Source organism: Aythya ferina (assembly GCF_964211825.1).
Source record: "Aythya ferina genome assembly, chromosome: 18".
Taxonomy (NCBI): domain Eukaryota; kingdom Metazoa; phylum Chordata; class Aves; order Anseriformes; family Anatidae; genus Aythya; species Aythya ferina.
In genome coordinates this window covers 9,388,830-9,404,744 of record NC_140317.1, presented here as the reverse complement: position 1 = coordinate 9,404,744, position 15,915 = coordinate 9,388,830, and the positions used below count along the sequence as shown (strand labels likewise).

Below are 15,915 nucleotides of genomic sequence, written 5' to 3'. Positions count from 1 at the left end.
GCCCCACGGCCTCCAGCACGGGGGTCCCGGCCTCCCACGGTGGTGCTGGGGGGGGGCAGGACCCTCATTTTCCCCCCACGTCCCCCCCACCCCCCCCCAGCGCGCCCTGTGCGCCCCGTCCAGCCGCGCCGGGGAGGGATGGAGATGGTAAAGGGGGGGGGGGCGCTGCCCGTCCAGCTGTGCAGCCCTGATTGACGGCCTCGGCGTCCAATGGGGGGACTCGGAGGGGCCGGGGGGGGGCCCCTATTGGCTGGGGGGGGGAGGAGGAGCCGGGACTTGAAGTTGGAGTGAGGGCTCCAGCGGTGCCCAGCGCTCCGCTCGCCGCCCGCCCGAGCATCCTCGGCGGCTGCACCCCCCCGGGGGGCCGCTGGTGGGGGCGCGGGGGGGGCCGCCGGAGCCCTTCGGGAGCCTCCCCCGGGGGCTCAACCCCGGCTACTGGAAGGGGAGAAGGGGAAAAAGGAGAAAAGGAGGAGGAGGAGGAGGAGGTGGTGGTGGTGGAGGGGAGGGGGGGGGGCAGAGCTCGCCGCCTCCCCTCCCGCGGCTCGGGCCCCCCCGGAGGCACGGCGAGGAGGAGCTACGGAGCCCGCAGCCGGCAGGGCAGGGCGAGGGGGGCCCGGCCCCGGCTCCCCCAGCCATGCAGCCCCGGAGCTGAAGCCCCCCGGCCCCGGCGCGATGGGCTCCCCCCTTTAGGTTTCCTCCCCATCCTCGGCTTTCCCCGGCTCCCCCCTTCCCCCGGGGGGGGGGTCGCGGCCGGAGGATGGACGAGGCTGGAGAGCGAGCGGCCACCGAGGAACCGGAGCCGGGCAAAACCAAGACTTTCATCCGTCTCAACGACCTGTCCGGGGCCGGGGGGCGGCAGGGGCAGGGGGCTGGGGTCGGGGAAGGGGTCGGGGTCGGGGTCGGGGGGGGCGGCAGCGGCGGCGGCGGCTCGGAGGCGGAGGCGCTGCCCTACCCGGCTCTGGCCCCCGTCGTCTTCTTCTACCTGAGCCAGGACAGCCGGCCCCGGAGCTGGTGCCTCCGCCTGGTCTGTAACCCGTATCCTTTGCAGGTGCCGGCGGCGAGGTAAGCCAGCACCCCCCCCCCTTCCTTCCCTTTTTGGCCCGCACCCCCTTTTTTTTTTTTTGCCCACCCCCCCCCCCTCTCCCTCGGCTGGGATTTTTAGGAGGGGATGGAGCCGTCTCGCCCCCCCCCCCCCTCAACCCCGGTGCCCTCTCGGGAAGTTTGCTGGGTTGTTGCAGGGGGTGCATCTCGCTCCGTCCCGTTTGGGGGGGTCCCCTCCGCTGTGCCCCCCCCCTCCCCAAATCCCCGAGCTCCCCCGGGGATGGGGAATGGGGGAACGGGGGCAGGGGCAGCGGGAGCCCCCTCCTCCTGCTCCTCTCCTGCTCTCCCCGGCACACCGAAAGACCCCAAACCCCATCGCCCCCCCCCTTTGTAGACCCCTCCTTCCTCCCTGACCCCGTTTCTCACCCGTTTTAGGCTACCCGCTCCCTTCCCTGGGGGTTTTAATGAAGCCGGGGGGGGGGGGAGGCGGTGGTGCAGAGGGGATGGAGAGGGGCTGGTTCGCTGCTCGCCTGCGGGGTCCCTAAATAATTCACGGCGTGTGGGGCCGGCTGGAGGGCCCCCTCTCCCCAAACCCTCCCGAGCTGCCGTGGCCCAGGGGATGCTCCTGGCTCGGTGGGGTCCAGGCAAAAGGCAGGGGGGAGCGGGGTCCCATGGGGTGCCCGTCGGCCGGGTCCCGGGGTGAGCCGTGACCCCACACAAGCTCCTGGTCTCCTCCAAACTCCTCGTCTGCTCTGCACAGGTTCCGTGTCCCAGCCGCTTTAGTCAAGTTTAAGCTTTCAAAAGAGAAGGAGGGGGGGGAAAAGACAATAGAAAAGCCACTTCTTGCTGCAGTCTCGATGCCTTGAAAGCCTCCCTCGGAGTTGAGTCGCACCCAGCGCACGGCTCCTCGCATCGCGCCTGGTTTGCCATCCCTGAACTCCAGCTCCGGCGTGTTATCTGCAGGAACAAAAATCCTACGGGGGGATAAAAGGAGGCGATGTGGCTTCCAGCAGGGGATGGTGCCCGCGAGCAGCCCGTGCCCGGGGTGAGCGGGACCTTCCCGGGGCCGTGCAAAAGCCAGAGCCGAGCACGGGCGGGCAGAAACCCCACATCTGGAGTGGGAGAGGCTGTGCGGCAGCAGGGAGGACATGTTACACGGCACGGAGGGCCAGCATGTGCTGGGTGAGAGCTCCCAGTTCACGCAAACCGGGAGTAAATCCGTCGGGGCTGAGGTCGGTGTGCCCGGGCGAGGGGCTGCGGGAGCCGTGGGTATTGTTTTAGTTAAGCTTCGGCGGTAATTCATCCGATAAACAGTCTGCCTCCTTTCCTAAAATGTCCCCCAGGAGGGGAAGAAAAGCAAGATTCCTCTTCCCAGTCATGAATGCTCCCTGCAGTTCCCCCCAGACCTCTCTCACACCAGCCAAGCCATCCGAGGCTGCGTTTATTTCAGCATCTTAGGAAATCTCGAAACTTTGTGAAGCGTTCTGTTTGGGGGAGGGATATTAACTGCGAGTCCGGGTGCTCTCGTTGCCTTTGGTGGATAATGCAATTTGTGACAGCTGATTTATGGACATTTTTTTTCAAACCCCCGCTTCTCCCCGGTGGTGTTGTTTTGAAGCAGGTGTCGACACCTGAAGGTTTTCAGCTGGTTTGGGTAAAATCCCCTCCACCCCGCTCCCTCCAGCGATGGCTTAAAATGCGTCTTGTCCTCTGTGGCTACGAGTGGGATTGCTTTCATCCCTGGGAGAGGAGCGTTACCGTCAAAGCCTCCCCTGGGCACCTGCACACCCTGCTGTGCGCAGGGCTGAGCGCTGGGCACAGCCCTGGGGGCTGGCGTTTTCCTCCTCTCCCGCTTCCAACAGGGAAATCGAACTGCTGGGAGCGATGCTGCAGGGCTGCGGGTCGGGTGGCTGTGAGCTGCTAGTTGTTTTCTGGGCTGCTGACCCACAGCTGGGGGAGCTTATTTAGAAAAAGCAAAGAAAAAGTGGTCTTTAACCAGGTTAACCAGAGCGGTCTTGCTCGTGGGTTTGGCTCTCCGCAGCCTTTTGCTTTTTTAGATGTTACACTTTTATCTTGCTTATCGTGGTGGGCCAGAAAAGTGAAAAAGTGATTCTTCCTGCGCCGTAATCTCCTAGGAATCGTGCCCTGGTGCCACAAACCTATAATCGCCTCCTCGGAAAGTCCTTGTTGCCACCAGCTGCTCGGGGAGGAGTGACAGTGCCCGGCCACGTGGCTGGCAGGAGCCCTCCCTGCCTGCTGCCTTTGGCAGCCGATGGAGGGGCTCTCGGGGGCTTCTTCCGTGCTCTCATCTCGTTTTTGCCTCTCCCTGGGTGAGGCTGTGTGGATATCCACCTCCTGCCTGCTCCCCGACGTTCCCCTGCCCTCCGTGGTGGTCCCTGCGGGCAGGATGGGTGCTGCGGGTGTTGGCAGCGGGTGCTGGAGCTGCTGCTGCACCCAGAGCCCTCTCGCTGTCCCAGCAAGGACAGCTGGTGTCCCCGAGGCTGGCTGTGTCCCCAGGGCTTGTCACATCCCCGTGACACTGGGACGCTGCTCTGCATCCCTCCAGGCAGGTTGTGTGACCGTGACGGCCGAGGCAGGGCGCAGGTTGATGGGCTGGGTGTCAGCAGGGATGCCAGGTCCTGCCGAGGTGATTTGTTAGGCTCTTCTACCCTGTTCCAGTTCAAAGCATCCTCCGTTTGAGGCTGTTTCTCCCTTGGTCTGGTGCGGGGATGGGGGAACCTGTGCTGGGCTCTCGTTCTGCTCCCTCAGGGCTAGAAAGAGGTCGCGGAGTTTGTCCTGATCCAGAAACTGAATGCTCCAGGGCCTGAAACGTTGGGTTTTTAACCTTAAAACTCTCAGCCTTGCAAAGCTCTCCTTCCCCTCCACCCCATTTTGGTCTTTGAAGGAAAACCTGGTTGGGGCCAGGCCCCCAAAGGGGAGGGAGGTGATGGGGACGTACTGTGGGGTCACCGCGCTGGGGCTGGGGGCATTGGGGCTGGGGAAGGCTGGGCTGGTGGGCAGGGAGGAACGGGTGTCCCCGGGGGGAAGGAGGAGGGAAGCTGGTTATACTTGACTTTCCCTTGTAGAATAAAAGCTCCACGAAGGCTGGGAGGATGAAAGGCTGCAGCAGGGGCTGTGCCAGCCTGCTCCTCTGATCAGAGGCAAGAAACGAGGCTAGGGCTCGAGAGCTGCGCGGTGATTGAAGAGCAGGGCTGGAGAAAGCGGGGAGGATGCTGCTGCGTGGCGTCAAGAGCTCTGAATAGGAAAATAACAGCGTTACTGGAGGGCCTGTGATCTCGGCCGTGGTGCTCCAACCTGCCTCTTCCCGGTGGCTGCGCACGGAGTGGTTTGGCTGTACCGAGCTGCTGCCCCGTAGGGTGCCTGGCATGGCCCCGTCTCATCCTCCTGGGGCAGAGCTCACGGCCTCTGGACCTTAGGTTTTAAATTTATTTTATGGCTGAGGGCTGTGTGGGGCTGGCTGGGGCCGAGCTCCCTGCTCCATGCCCATGTCCGTGTGTCCCACGTGCTGGAGAGTGGTGGGACGGGGCGCGAGCCCATCGAGCTCTGCTGTGGTTTGGGCTTCCCCAGCTGGATGTGCTCCGTGCCACGGGGGCACACGAGGTCCTTGTCCCCTTCTCGGGCTGGGTGCTGCTGCTTGAAGGACTCAGCTGTAGCACGCTTTAAAATGGTTGATTTTTTTTTTTTTATCCGAAGGGTGTGTTTTGAGAGGGGAACGTGTTAGTGCTCTTTGGTTGGTAGGTTTGTGGATCAGGTCACTTCCGGGTGCAGTGAACCGAGGTGCTTCGTTTTGGGAGGTTGAAACTGAAAGATTTATTTATTTATTTATTTATTGTTTTAAAAACCCACCAAGGAGGAATTCAGTGGCTTCACCCGACCCATGCTCAGTCCTGGTGCTCGTTTTTCTCCTCTCCTGCAGGCACCAGGTCACCGGTGAGCGCCTCCTGCTCACGGGGGATGCAGAAACCCCATTCCCTGCAGCTCACAGGGAACAGAAGGCTGTGGGGGGGGCTGTGGGGGTCCTCACATCCCCTCCCTGCCCGTGGGGATGAGGGGAATTGGGATGGGGCACAGCTGGCTGGGGATGGGCTGCTCTGCCTCCCATGCAGTGATATCAGGAGAAAAAGCAGGACTCGCTGCCTTCTAGCAAGGGCAGCACGAGCGTGGTGTCTTTTTCCTTTTTCCTTTTTTTTTTTTCTTTTTTTTTTTTATTTTTTTTCCCCTTTTATTCCTCCTTTCCCAAGGGACAAATAACTCTGAAGCCTCTTCCCCGCCGCCCGGAGCCCTGCGGGAGCGAATTTGGGCTCGGCGCGGCAGCCGGCAGCCCCCTCACTGCTGCCTCCCGAGCAAAGCCAGGAGCTGCTTGATCCTAATCTCGGTAACACACCGATCCTAATCTCGGTAACACACCGATCCCAATCCTAACACACCGATCCCAATCCTACTGCCTCCATCTCTGCATCCATCCAGCGCCGGGAGCCGCCGCTCCCTCCGTTGGCTGCTCCGCGGGTGTGTTTTCGAAGGGAGATTCTCTTCGGCGAATTCCCTCTCCCAAGGCTGTTGTGTCACATCTGGAAGTTTGTGTAGGAGTTTATCCAAGCACTGGAGCACGGGGCAGCTTTTTCTCATTTAAAAATCATAGGCTGGCATTTTGAGCCGGGCTGGTGGGGGGGGGGAGAGGGAGGAGGAGGGCTGAGGGAGCCGTCTGCCAAAAAGGAGACTGGAGCAGAGGAATTGTAATGACTTCCAGAAGTTTTTCTTTTCTTTCTTTCTTCCTTTCTTTCTCTCCCTCCCTCCCTCCCTCTCGGCGCGCAGACAAAGGGCTGAGCCCATGCTGGTTATGTCATCCCAGCCCCGGGACCCGGCTTCCCCAGGGGGGGACCAGGGGCTGCCGCGTCTCCGAGCCCCCCCCGGCAGGAAATCCAGGAGGAGGATTCCTGCGAGGAGATGCCCCCAGCCTGCTTTTAATTTGGGGAGGGGGCGGCTCTCCCCAGCCTCCTGCATCTCCTGGGGCTTGGACCCCTGGGGCCAGACCCCCCCTGGGCACCTCTCATCACCAGGGCTCCCCCCCCCCCATGTCGGTGGCACCCCTCGGCCGCTCGCTGCCCTCGAGTCCATCCTTTTGTGCTCCCCCCCGGTTCGGTAGCACTGGGTGGTGTTGGAGTCGCTCGAGAAATGCCCAGGATTTTATGATGCATACAAAATTTTCTGCTTTCTTCTCCCCCCCCACCACCCTGCGCACCCCCTGCAGATGTTTTGGCACCGGGCTGAAAAAATGCCTCTCTCCCATTTTTCCTTTAAACTCTTCGCTATTTTTTTTTTTTTATTTCCTCGCAGAAAAGATCAGGCTTTTCTTTGCCTGGGCTTCTCGAACCCGGGTCTCTCTTAGCTCTCCATTTTTACAGTATTTTGCTGGGAGGGAGAGAGGAAAAACCTCTGGCCCAAAGGAGCCCCCATGCTGGCTTTGTGCGCGGATCCCGCAGTCGCTTTCCCTGGGCAGCCTCAGCCCCCGTCCCGTGCACGGGGACCCGGGAAAGGAGCATCCACAGCCGGGCTGGGAGGGCTTTGAAGCCTTGCTGTGGTTTGGAGGGCCTGAAATTTTCTAGTTAATTAGGAGGCCTGAGTGTTTCTGGGTTTGTTCCGGGGCCAGAGCGTGGCTTTTTCTTCCCCTGGCGGAGGCTACAGAGCGCCTTGGCTTTCCGCTGAGCGACCTAGATGGAGATTTTTTTTTTTTTTTTTTCCCTTTGGTTGGTGATGCACGCGGAGGTTTCCCCCAACCTGGCTTGGCTGCACTCGCGAGCCTCGGCCTCTCAGCCAGGAATCCGGCCTGGCGCGAAGAAAAATAATAAAAATAAAAAAAAAAAAAAAAAAAAGAGAGGAGGAAATTCTCATGGTTTTATATAACCGAGTGAGTAACAATTGATCGTGCTTTGGGATGCTTTCACATCTGCTTCCTACCAAAGCCTCGGCAAAGAGGCTTTGAGCGGATGGAAAAAAAAAAAAAACACATTTTTCACCCTGACTATTTGGCTGAGAGAAAGTTTTGGGCTCGCTCTCTGCCCGCGGTGGCGTGGTGCTGGTCGCTGCCCCCAGCACGAGCGGGGCTGTGGGGACACCCACATGTGGGGACGCTGCCACCGAACGTCCCGGGGGCACCCTGCAGCCACAAGTGGATGGGGCTCGGCTTGGCCCCGGCGTCTGGAGCGTGGTTTTGTTGGAATTTTTCATGCGCCTCCCAGGAGGAAGGGCTGGGGGTGGTTTTGGGGGTGCATCCGTTGCTCTCGCCCTCCTCGGTTCTCCCTCGGCTGGGATGCGTGCCCTGGAAATTTATCCAAGGGATGTGGGGTGTCCCCCTGGGGGGCAGCACAAAATCAAACCCAAATGCTGAAGCCCATCGGGCAGGTGATGGGAGGGAGCTGGGAACTTGGCAGGGACGAGCTCAGAAAGAAAAGGGGATTTATTTGCTGTAATCCACGCTCCAGCCCCACGCTCGCAGGGTTCCGGTAGCAAAGCAGCCTTAGACTTCGCTCTCATTTGGGTCTCTTCCAAGAGATTTTCCCCCGGCACATCCTCCGAACCCGCCTCGGGATGCTCCTGATGAGTGTTTGGGGCTGGAGGGGGCTTCACCCACCCGCCCATCCCTGCGCTTTGTGCCCCCCCTGGGATTTTCTGGGCTTCAGAACCGCCACAGGCCGGGTTTGGAGCTTCTCCTGCCTGGTACTGACGGTCTCCAAGGGGCTGGCGGCCACAGCAGCAGCCCAAGGCAGAGCCCTCCCCTGCCCAGATGGCGGATAGGACTTGTTAATGATTTGTTAATTCAATTAGGAAGCGATCGTTAACCCCTTGCGAGGACACAGCTCCCTTCTGCAGGGCAGGGTTTGCCCCCACGCCTGTGGCTCCCGGTGCCAAAACATTTATTTGGCGTTAAGCTGACAGCCACGCTATGCAAGCCGAGATGTTAATCGGGAACGGGGCTCGTTGGCAGTACTGGGCTGAGACCGGGCTCCTGGGGGGGAGCATTTTGGCTCCCTCCCCACCCCAGGGGCCGTAGGAAGCAAATGTTCCCTCTGCTGAGCCCTGAACGAGGCTTTGAAACGCAGTCGATGCGCTGTGCTGTAACCAGCCTCCCCTTCAGCCTTACCCAGGGACAGCCTGAAAAACCCAGGTCTGGTCAGGCTGGCGGCACCTGGCTCGGTGGTGCAGGTGTAGGGTGCCTTGGTTTTGGGGGTGTCTTGAATTTTGGGAGCCTTCCTCTCCCGGCAGGCTGGCTGCAGCAACGCTACCTTAACTGGAGAGAAGAGAGAGCCCGGTAAGGATGATGAATAGCGGGGCCCTCGTGCTCCGCTGAATTAATGCTTATTTGGGCAGGCAGGGAGGAGAGGAATTAAATTAATATCTGACTTGTAACTGCTACTGTATGTGCTTATTGACTTATCTGGCTTTGGAGGAGCATAAATACGTCTCAGGATATGCCCCCGAGACCGCAATCTGCCGGGGTCACGGCGCAGGTCTGTCTCTGATGCTCCTTTAGAGACTCGCTGCGACTTCTGGGGTCACGGCTCCTAATTCCTCTGACAGAGGACCCGGCCGCTCGCAGATGTGAACGTGTTTGTGCTGCACCACGAGCCAATGTCATAAATCTTGAGGGCCTGCGCCTCGCGTAAATCGCGTTTCTGCCTGACCCCACCGACTGCTCGGGGTTGGGGGCGGCTTGGGCTCGGGGGAGCGAGCGGGGTGTGCGAAGCCCCTCGGTCCTGAGACTGCCTGGATTCCAGCTGCAGCCCCTTTCCTCGTGCTTCCAGCCATTCCCCGAGCTTTTGCCTGCTTTGGGCAGTTGTTGATGGGCTGGGGATGCCTCGGTGAGGCAGGCTGGGGGTCTCAGACAGCCCTGCTGCCCTTCCCAAGGGGGCATGAACCCACGGATCTGTGCAGAGGAGCAACAGCTTCCCTGGTTCAGGTGTCCCAGGGGGTGTAACGCCAAACCCTGTTGTGCTGTGGGTGCTGGGGTGGGCACTGCTGCCCGCTTCCCCTGTGCACAAGGAAGGGGAAGGAGCATTTCCTTCTCCAGGCTGCTCGCCCCGTCCTGCAGGGACACGTCCCTTTGGAAACCTCCTCCTCTGGCTGGCCTGGGGGAATCCTGCCCGGTACCAGGCTGGGAACCAGCTGAGGAGCCCAGCAGCAGCGTGGGCACCCATGGCAGGGGTGGGGACGCTGCCCTCCCTCGTCTTGGTAACTGGGATTTGTCTCCTCCAGCAGCGGACGGTCAAATCTCGCAGCTGGGCTCTGGGCTTGGCTTTTTGCTCTGTTTTGTTCTCTCCTTTCTCGCAGCCCCGTGGAGCTGGGTTGTCTCCCTTCCAGGAGCTCGGAGGGCTGGGCAGGTCGTGGTCAAGCTGCAAATCCGGCCGCGAATTCCCTTTTGTGACAAAAAGGATGCTCTGAAAACGCTGTTCTGCGCCTCCTCCCCTCCCCAAACCCCTCCTTTTACCTTCCCCACACCTCGACTTCCCACCTCGCAGTTTTACTATTGCCTTGGTTTCCCATGGGGGCAGGCTGCAGGTTGGTGTGTGTGTGTGTGTGTGTGTGTGCGATGAAGCTATTCGAGGAGTTGTGATCTCTGCGTTTCATTTTGCAGTTCAGCTGGAAAGATCTCGTTTCCAAATACACCCACACACAGGCACGGCGAGAGAAAGCAGGCGAGGGAGCTGCTCAGGGGGATGGGGCGGCCGTGGAGAGCGCGCCGAGGAGGGGACCAGGGCGGGCAGGGCTCAGTGCCAGGCATGGAGCAGCCCCGAGGCTTTCCCTGCGCTCGGTGAATCCTATCTGGAGTGATTTTTTTTAGGCTTTATTTAGGGACTGGAGGCGCTACCCTGCGCCCCGAGGCTGCATCTTGAGGTGATGCACATGCTGGGCTGTGCCTGTGGGTGGCCGGCTGCCCTGCTGCTGAGCAAAAGGGGGCTGGGGGCAGCCAGAGAGAGAGGTCCTGGGGGCAAAGGTCTTGCTCTGGATGTGGAGAGCTAAAATTGTGCCCAGGATTGGCCTGGGGAGCCAGGGGAGGGTATGGGACACCCCAGTGTGAAGGCATGTGAGCGTGTGCGTACCCACTGTGTGCTGAGCAGGGCATGGCAATGTGGAATAAATGCAGAGGTGCAGAGAGGAGTTGTGAAATTCCTCTTCCAGTGACCTTCAGGCCCAAGCCACCTCGCTCCCAAAGCTCATCGGGTGCTGCAGGAACCCGGCTGTAGGTCCCCGTCTGCGCCCTCTGCCCAGCACCATCCTGACCGGCCCAGGTCCTGCCTCTGGCTCTGGGCCACGCGGGGAGCTGCTGGCGGGGTGGGCACATCCAAGGGGGGCTGGGGTTAGCAGAAAGCACGAGGATCTTCGTGCTGGTGGCACCTCAGTGTGCACAAAATAGGGTCCCTGTGTCCCCCCTACCCCTGGGTCTGTGTCCAGCAGGGCCGGTGGCAGCGGCCACCCCGTGCTTGTGCACCGTGCTCGGCCCCCGCGCGCCGCATCCTCCTGCCGAGGCTTCTGCGTGATTTTTTCCATCCATCTGAAGCGGCTGAGCTCATACAACAATATTCCCCGAGCCAACACTGCTCCTTTTTGAAGTCCCTTGTTTTGGTATCCCTCAGGCTTCACCTTCCTAGCCCCGAAACACAACACCCCCTTGGCGCCGCCGCCTTCCCCTCAGCACCACGGCTCCGCTCATCCCCTGCGCCTCGCGGGGGCCACCCTGCGAAACCACTGCCCTGTCCCCGAGGGGGTCACTGCATCCACCACAAATTTGAAGTGGAAATGGGGATGCTCCGGGCCCTGCAGCCTGCGGTGTTTGTCTTAGCCGGGTGCCGGGGATGCCAGGGCAGTGAGTTATCCCGCTCTGCGGTCAGGGTGGAAGCCAGGGCAGGAGGGAGCGGGGAGGATGTGGCAGCGAGGAGCGATGGCGAGGCGCTCCCAGCCAGCGCTCGTGGCCAAGAATTGGGTTTTGCTGGGGTTTCGCTCCGTTATTTGTATTTATTTTATTTTTTTTTTTGTTGCTGGCTGAACTGGCTGAGAGGTGAAGCCTGTGGGCTAAGCAGCGGAGGTTCCGGGAAATATTTCGCCTCGCTCGTGGTGCTGGGTTTTGTGTTGCTCTGGCAGCGGATGAAGGCGGCGGAGCGCAGGCAGCTTGGCGCAGGGCTCTTGTTCCCCAGCTCCACCCGGCCACGAGTGGCGAGAGAAAACACCAGCGAGCCGCATGCCTCTCCGGGGCCCGTTTGAACTTTTCTCCCTCTTTTTTTTTTCCCCCTTTTTCTTCGAGCCAGGACCTTGCTGAGGGGCCGGCATCCCCAGGCAGAGCTCACATCCATGGTGGTGTGCTGCCAGCCCTCTCTGGGCTGGGGCTTTTCTGGGGTTTGCCTTTCCCCCTGATTTTCTTCCCATGGCTTTCGCCCCTCAGGCTCTTGTGCTCACCGCTGGGCACGGGGCAACCACGGCTGAAGGCAAAAACTGTTGAGGCGAGGATGCGAGCTGCCGCTCGTGGCCTCCTGTGTGTTCTCTCCCATTAAAATCTTAAATTCTGCCATTTTTTGACAAGATTTGGGTTTTCCGCGCTGAGCCGCAGAGTCTCTATGGCAACAGCTAGAGGCAACTTCCCTCCCCAACCCGTCTGATTTTGCAGAGGGGGAGAGGACGGGCACGGGCACGTGCCCGGGAACTGTTTGAACCCCCAGCGTGTGGGGCAGGGAGCAGGAACAGGGGCACTCGGTCACGGGGAGACGCAGAATTGCATCAAGCAGGGGACTGCAGTGAGCTGTGCCCCCCCTGCCCCTCGTGTGCTCTCCTGGCTGTCAGGGGGAGCAGTGCCGCGTCCACCCCGCTGTCCGTCCATCTGTCCGTCCTGGGGCTGCTTTGGGGTTTTCTGCTGGGGTTTGCTGTGCCCCAAGGAGCACAGCGAGGTGGTGGCAGAGCTCGGAGGCGCGATTAAAACCCTAACCTTTCAGGAAAAGCCTCGCAGAAGGGAATGGAAAGGGAGTCAGCTGGGCTAGATTGAAACTTAATAGGTTTGGGGAGTAATTTTGAGAGTCCTATACTGGAGGTCTTTCTAGAAAGATACTATACAACTTAATAACATGTTATATTCCTATATATTATATTTAAATCATCCTATAGTATTGTGTAGGAGGAATCTAATTTTCCACTACAGGGTAATATACCTTCCTATAGGTTTTTTTATCGTGTTTTTTTTTTGTCCAGTGGAGTTAAATAAAAAAAAAATATATCCTTCCTAGAAAACCTAACGAGATGACGAGAAAATAACGGCTTTAATTTATTTAATAAAGGATATAAGTATTTTTCCTGGGGGTTTATATGGCCACAAAAAAAAAGAAAAAGAAAAAGAAAACTCACTCTGAGCTTGTTGGGAAGGGGTTTGTGAGCGGAGGGAGAGGGGTCCTGGGGCCATCGGACCGGTCCCCAGGGGTTCATTGCCAGGAATACTGTCCCTGGGAGCAAAGAGTGGGTCCCCCATCACCTGGGGGAGTCCTGCATGGGGTGGCAGGGGTCTCACTGTGTTGTGGGTTATATCCTTGGGGTGCAGGAGGCGCTTGTGTTTATCCTGAGGTGCCGTGGGGGATGCGTTTCTGCCTGGTGATGCCAGGTTTGGGGCCGGATCCATCTCCAAAGCGGTGCTGTGCTAAGGGCAGGGCTGCATCTGTGGGCTCGCCTTGCTCCCTGGGTTTTGGGGTCTCCAGTTGCACCATGGCCAACAAACCCCTATTGCTGTGCGCCCTGCTCGGGTAGGGGGAGGCTCCCCAGGGGTTGCGGGGCTGGGCTCCTCCATCCCAGCGGGCAGCCGCCCATCACTGCATCCTCGGGGGATCTGGGGACCCACCGGGCACCCGGCACCTCGGTGGCCTGCTGGGGGAAGCCAGTGGCCCTGGTCCTTGGGGGTCCCCAGAGGACAAGCGCCTTTTAATAGCCATGGCAACTAATAAGCCCCGCGCGGTGACATCCCGCCGTCGCCTTGGTGACGGGCCGCACATCACATAGCAACATGTGCCTCACGTACCCATGGAAACGAGAGGGTTTTTAGCATCGCCCCGGTACATCTCCGCTCGGGGAAGGTGCCGGGGCTTATCCCTATGTGACCCCGCCGCGGGCAAGGCCGTGCCTGGGGGCTGCATGGCTGAAATCCCAAAGGGGATTTGGGATGGCACGAGGAGACCCCCGGCACGGGGAGGGAGCGGGGTTTGGTGGGGACAGGGCAGGAGCACGGTGCTTGGGGGTTTGTCATGAGGGCTGCAGGTCTGGGGGGTGGAAATCATTAGAATTAGTTATCTGATGGGCTCATTGAACGGGGGAAAATAAGAAAAGGTGCTGTGGGATGGAGGCTGGAAACCTGCCTTGCTGCGGGCAGGGTGGTGTTGCAGCAGGATTTTCGCAGGCAGCCCGCAGGCTGGTTTTCCCCAGGGTCACCTCCTCCTCCTCAGGCTCCCACCTTGGGTTTTTCCTGGTGGGATGCAGAGGCTGGGCAGCGCTGCTCCTCCCTGGGCGGCACAAATCCTCGGGGGGTTTGTGGCCCCAGCACGTGGCCGGGTGGGATGGGGCTGCGCGACCCCATGGCGGGGCCCCAGCAGCAGGCGCCGGGTGCAGCACTCGCACCGCGACGCTTCCCATTAAGCATTTTCCTGATATTTGCCACTAACAGGCTGGGAAATTTAGGAGCTGGTTCGTTTGTAGCTGCTGAAGTGCTTCTTGCAAGCACACGCAGCCCTTCTTTCCCTGGTTTTACAGGCTTGCCATTAAAACCACCTCATGCAGGCACTTTGGAGAGCAAAAGAGCCAGAGGCCATGGCTCAGGGCCGGTGTGCAGGTGGCTCTGTGGGGTGGTTCAGGTTGCCCCTGCAGATCTGTGGGTCTGTCCTGGTCAGGAACTTGGTGCTGTCACGGACAGGCTTTAAAAATGTTGGAAATCTGCACCAAGAGCTCTGCTGGACCTTAGGCTGGCAGCACGGCCGCTTCTGTGCTTGCGGTGTGTTTCTGCCCACCCGTCAAGGCTCTGGGGTGTGCTGGTCCATGCCAGTGGGAAATCCCTTCCCTTGCCCCCAAATCTCACCGAATATCTCACCGTGTGCCCCAGGGGCGGTCGGACATTGGATGGTTTAGAGTTCAGAATAAAATCAGCCGGGAAGCCACGACAAATGGTCAAAGGAAGGGGCGAGGCGATGTCCTGGGGCCGTGCCATCCCCGAGGAACCCCATCATGAGGCTGGGCTGCCCTGGCTGCCCGCTCTGGGATCCTCACACCCCATCTCATCCCGTGCAGCAGGATTGTTGGCACTGGGGGGCTGCCTCGGGGGGGTGTCCATGCCGCTGGCCTTGTCCAGGTCTGGAGTCTGGTGGAGAAGCTGCTGCTCGTACCCATAGCCGTGGGTCTGCCCCCAGGCTCGCTCCTCCCGGCGTGCTGCAGCATTTGTGCATCTGACAAATCTTCGCATTTATTTTCCCCCTACAACTTGGGGAGAGCAGCCAGCCTCTCCCCGGCCCTGCCCTAACGAATCAGCTCGCAATTCCCAGCGTGTTTTTGGCACCGGGCTGGAAATCCCAAGGCTCCGTTCAACCAGCAGCCAGCCAGTAAAAATAATAATAAAAAAAATAATAAAGAAAAATGGGGAAGGAGGGGGGTAAAACTCAACCGCTGGGCTTCTTGCCACGGCTAGGATGTGGTGCTCTAGGGGATGTACCCCAGCCTTGGCCATCAGTGTGGTGTGCAGGAGCCTGGAGGAGCAGGGTTGGGGTCTCCACGAGCTCATCCGGCCCCGCTGCGGGGTTTGGGGGTGACGGAGGCAGTGCCGGCCGCAAAGGAGGGCTGCAGCCAGCTCGGCGAGGCTTAATTAAATGTGAAATCCTGGCCCTTGTCTCCCGGGCTTTGGCTTGGGATGCCGCGGGTAGGAAATCACTAGAAGGAAATAATGAGAATTAGAGCAACTTCAAGGGCCGCTGCCTTCCCGGCTGGCACGAGGCGAGCGAAGCGCGGGGCTGCAGAGCTTTGGGGCAGCGAGATGCAGCCTAACTTCTCCTTGGGGTACGTGGTGCATGGACGGGGTCGTGCCCGGGTTTGTGGGGCAGCTTTTTAGGGAGGCTGTGCTGTCCCTCATCGCTCCAGCTGTGTGCTGCCCGGAGCTGGGACTCGCTCGGGGTGGGAGCTGGCTCTCCGCGATCCCCCAGACGCTCAGTGACCGAGCCTGGCAGCGAGCATCTCCTGCAGTAGGTGTCCTTTATTTTTTTTGTGTGTGTGTCTCTCCTTTTCTTTAGAGGCGTGCTCATTAAGGCTGCAAAGAGCCTTACTGTAAATTGGATACAAATGTACAGTTAACACCGACTCTCCCCAAGGCCAGTGGAGGTATTCTGGTATTTAACGGAGACAAGGGGAGAGATCCAGGGGAAAAAAAAAAAAAAGGAAAAGTGGCTCTAATTGAGGCCGGTATTTGAACAGTGAAGACCAATTAATGCTCCTGAATCAATAGGGCTGCGTGACTGAACTAATACAGCCCTGCTGAGGGTTTGGGAGCACGCAGCTCCTGGGATGCTTTTGCCTGGAGCCCGTCTGGGGTGAGCTGTGGCCGTGCAGGGACCTTGGGGTTTGCAGAGCCCTCAGGGTTTGCAGCCCTGAGGGGCTGTGGGAGGTGCAGATGAGATGATTTGCCCTCAGACGTGCAGGAAAAGCAATGGGAGGCAGAATTTTCGTGCTGGCAACCTTGGGCACCATCGGGGGACGAGCCCTGCCCCGAGCTGCCTGCAGCTCGCCCCGGTGCCCTTCCCCTCCCTGCTGCTCCTCCCAGCCCCTCGCTCCCTTTTCCAGGTTAGAAATCCAGGACGC

At 59.8% G+C, this 15,915-nt stretch overlaps 1 protein-coding gene across 12 annotated transcripts in view; it reads left to right on the top strand.

Moving 5' to 3' along the window:
• The first annotated feature begins 583 nt into the window (after positions 1 to 583).
• Positions 584 to 15,915, top strand: part of CACNA1G (calcium voltage-gated channel subunit alpha1 G) — a 128,623-nt gene continuing 113,291 nt past the window's right edge. For 6 of the 12 annotated variants that reach the window (XM_084492273.1, XM_084492276.1, XM_084492277.1 and 3 more), the window contains exon 1: positions 584 to 1,035. In XM_084492273.1, coding sequence (XP_084348399.1) covers positions 758 to 1,035 — 278 coding nt within the window. In that variant the 5' untranslated portion in view covers positions 584 to 757. The remainder of the gene's footprint in view (positions 1,036 to 15,915) is intronic. The other 6 variants (XM_084492279.1, XM_084492271.1, XM_084492280.1 and 3 more) reach the window with 2 other exon arrangements.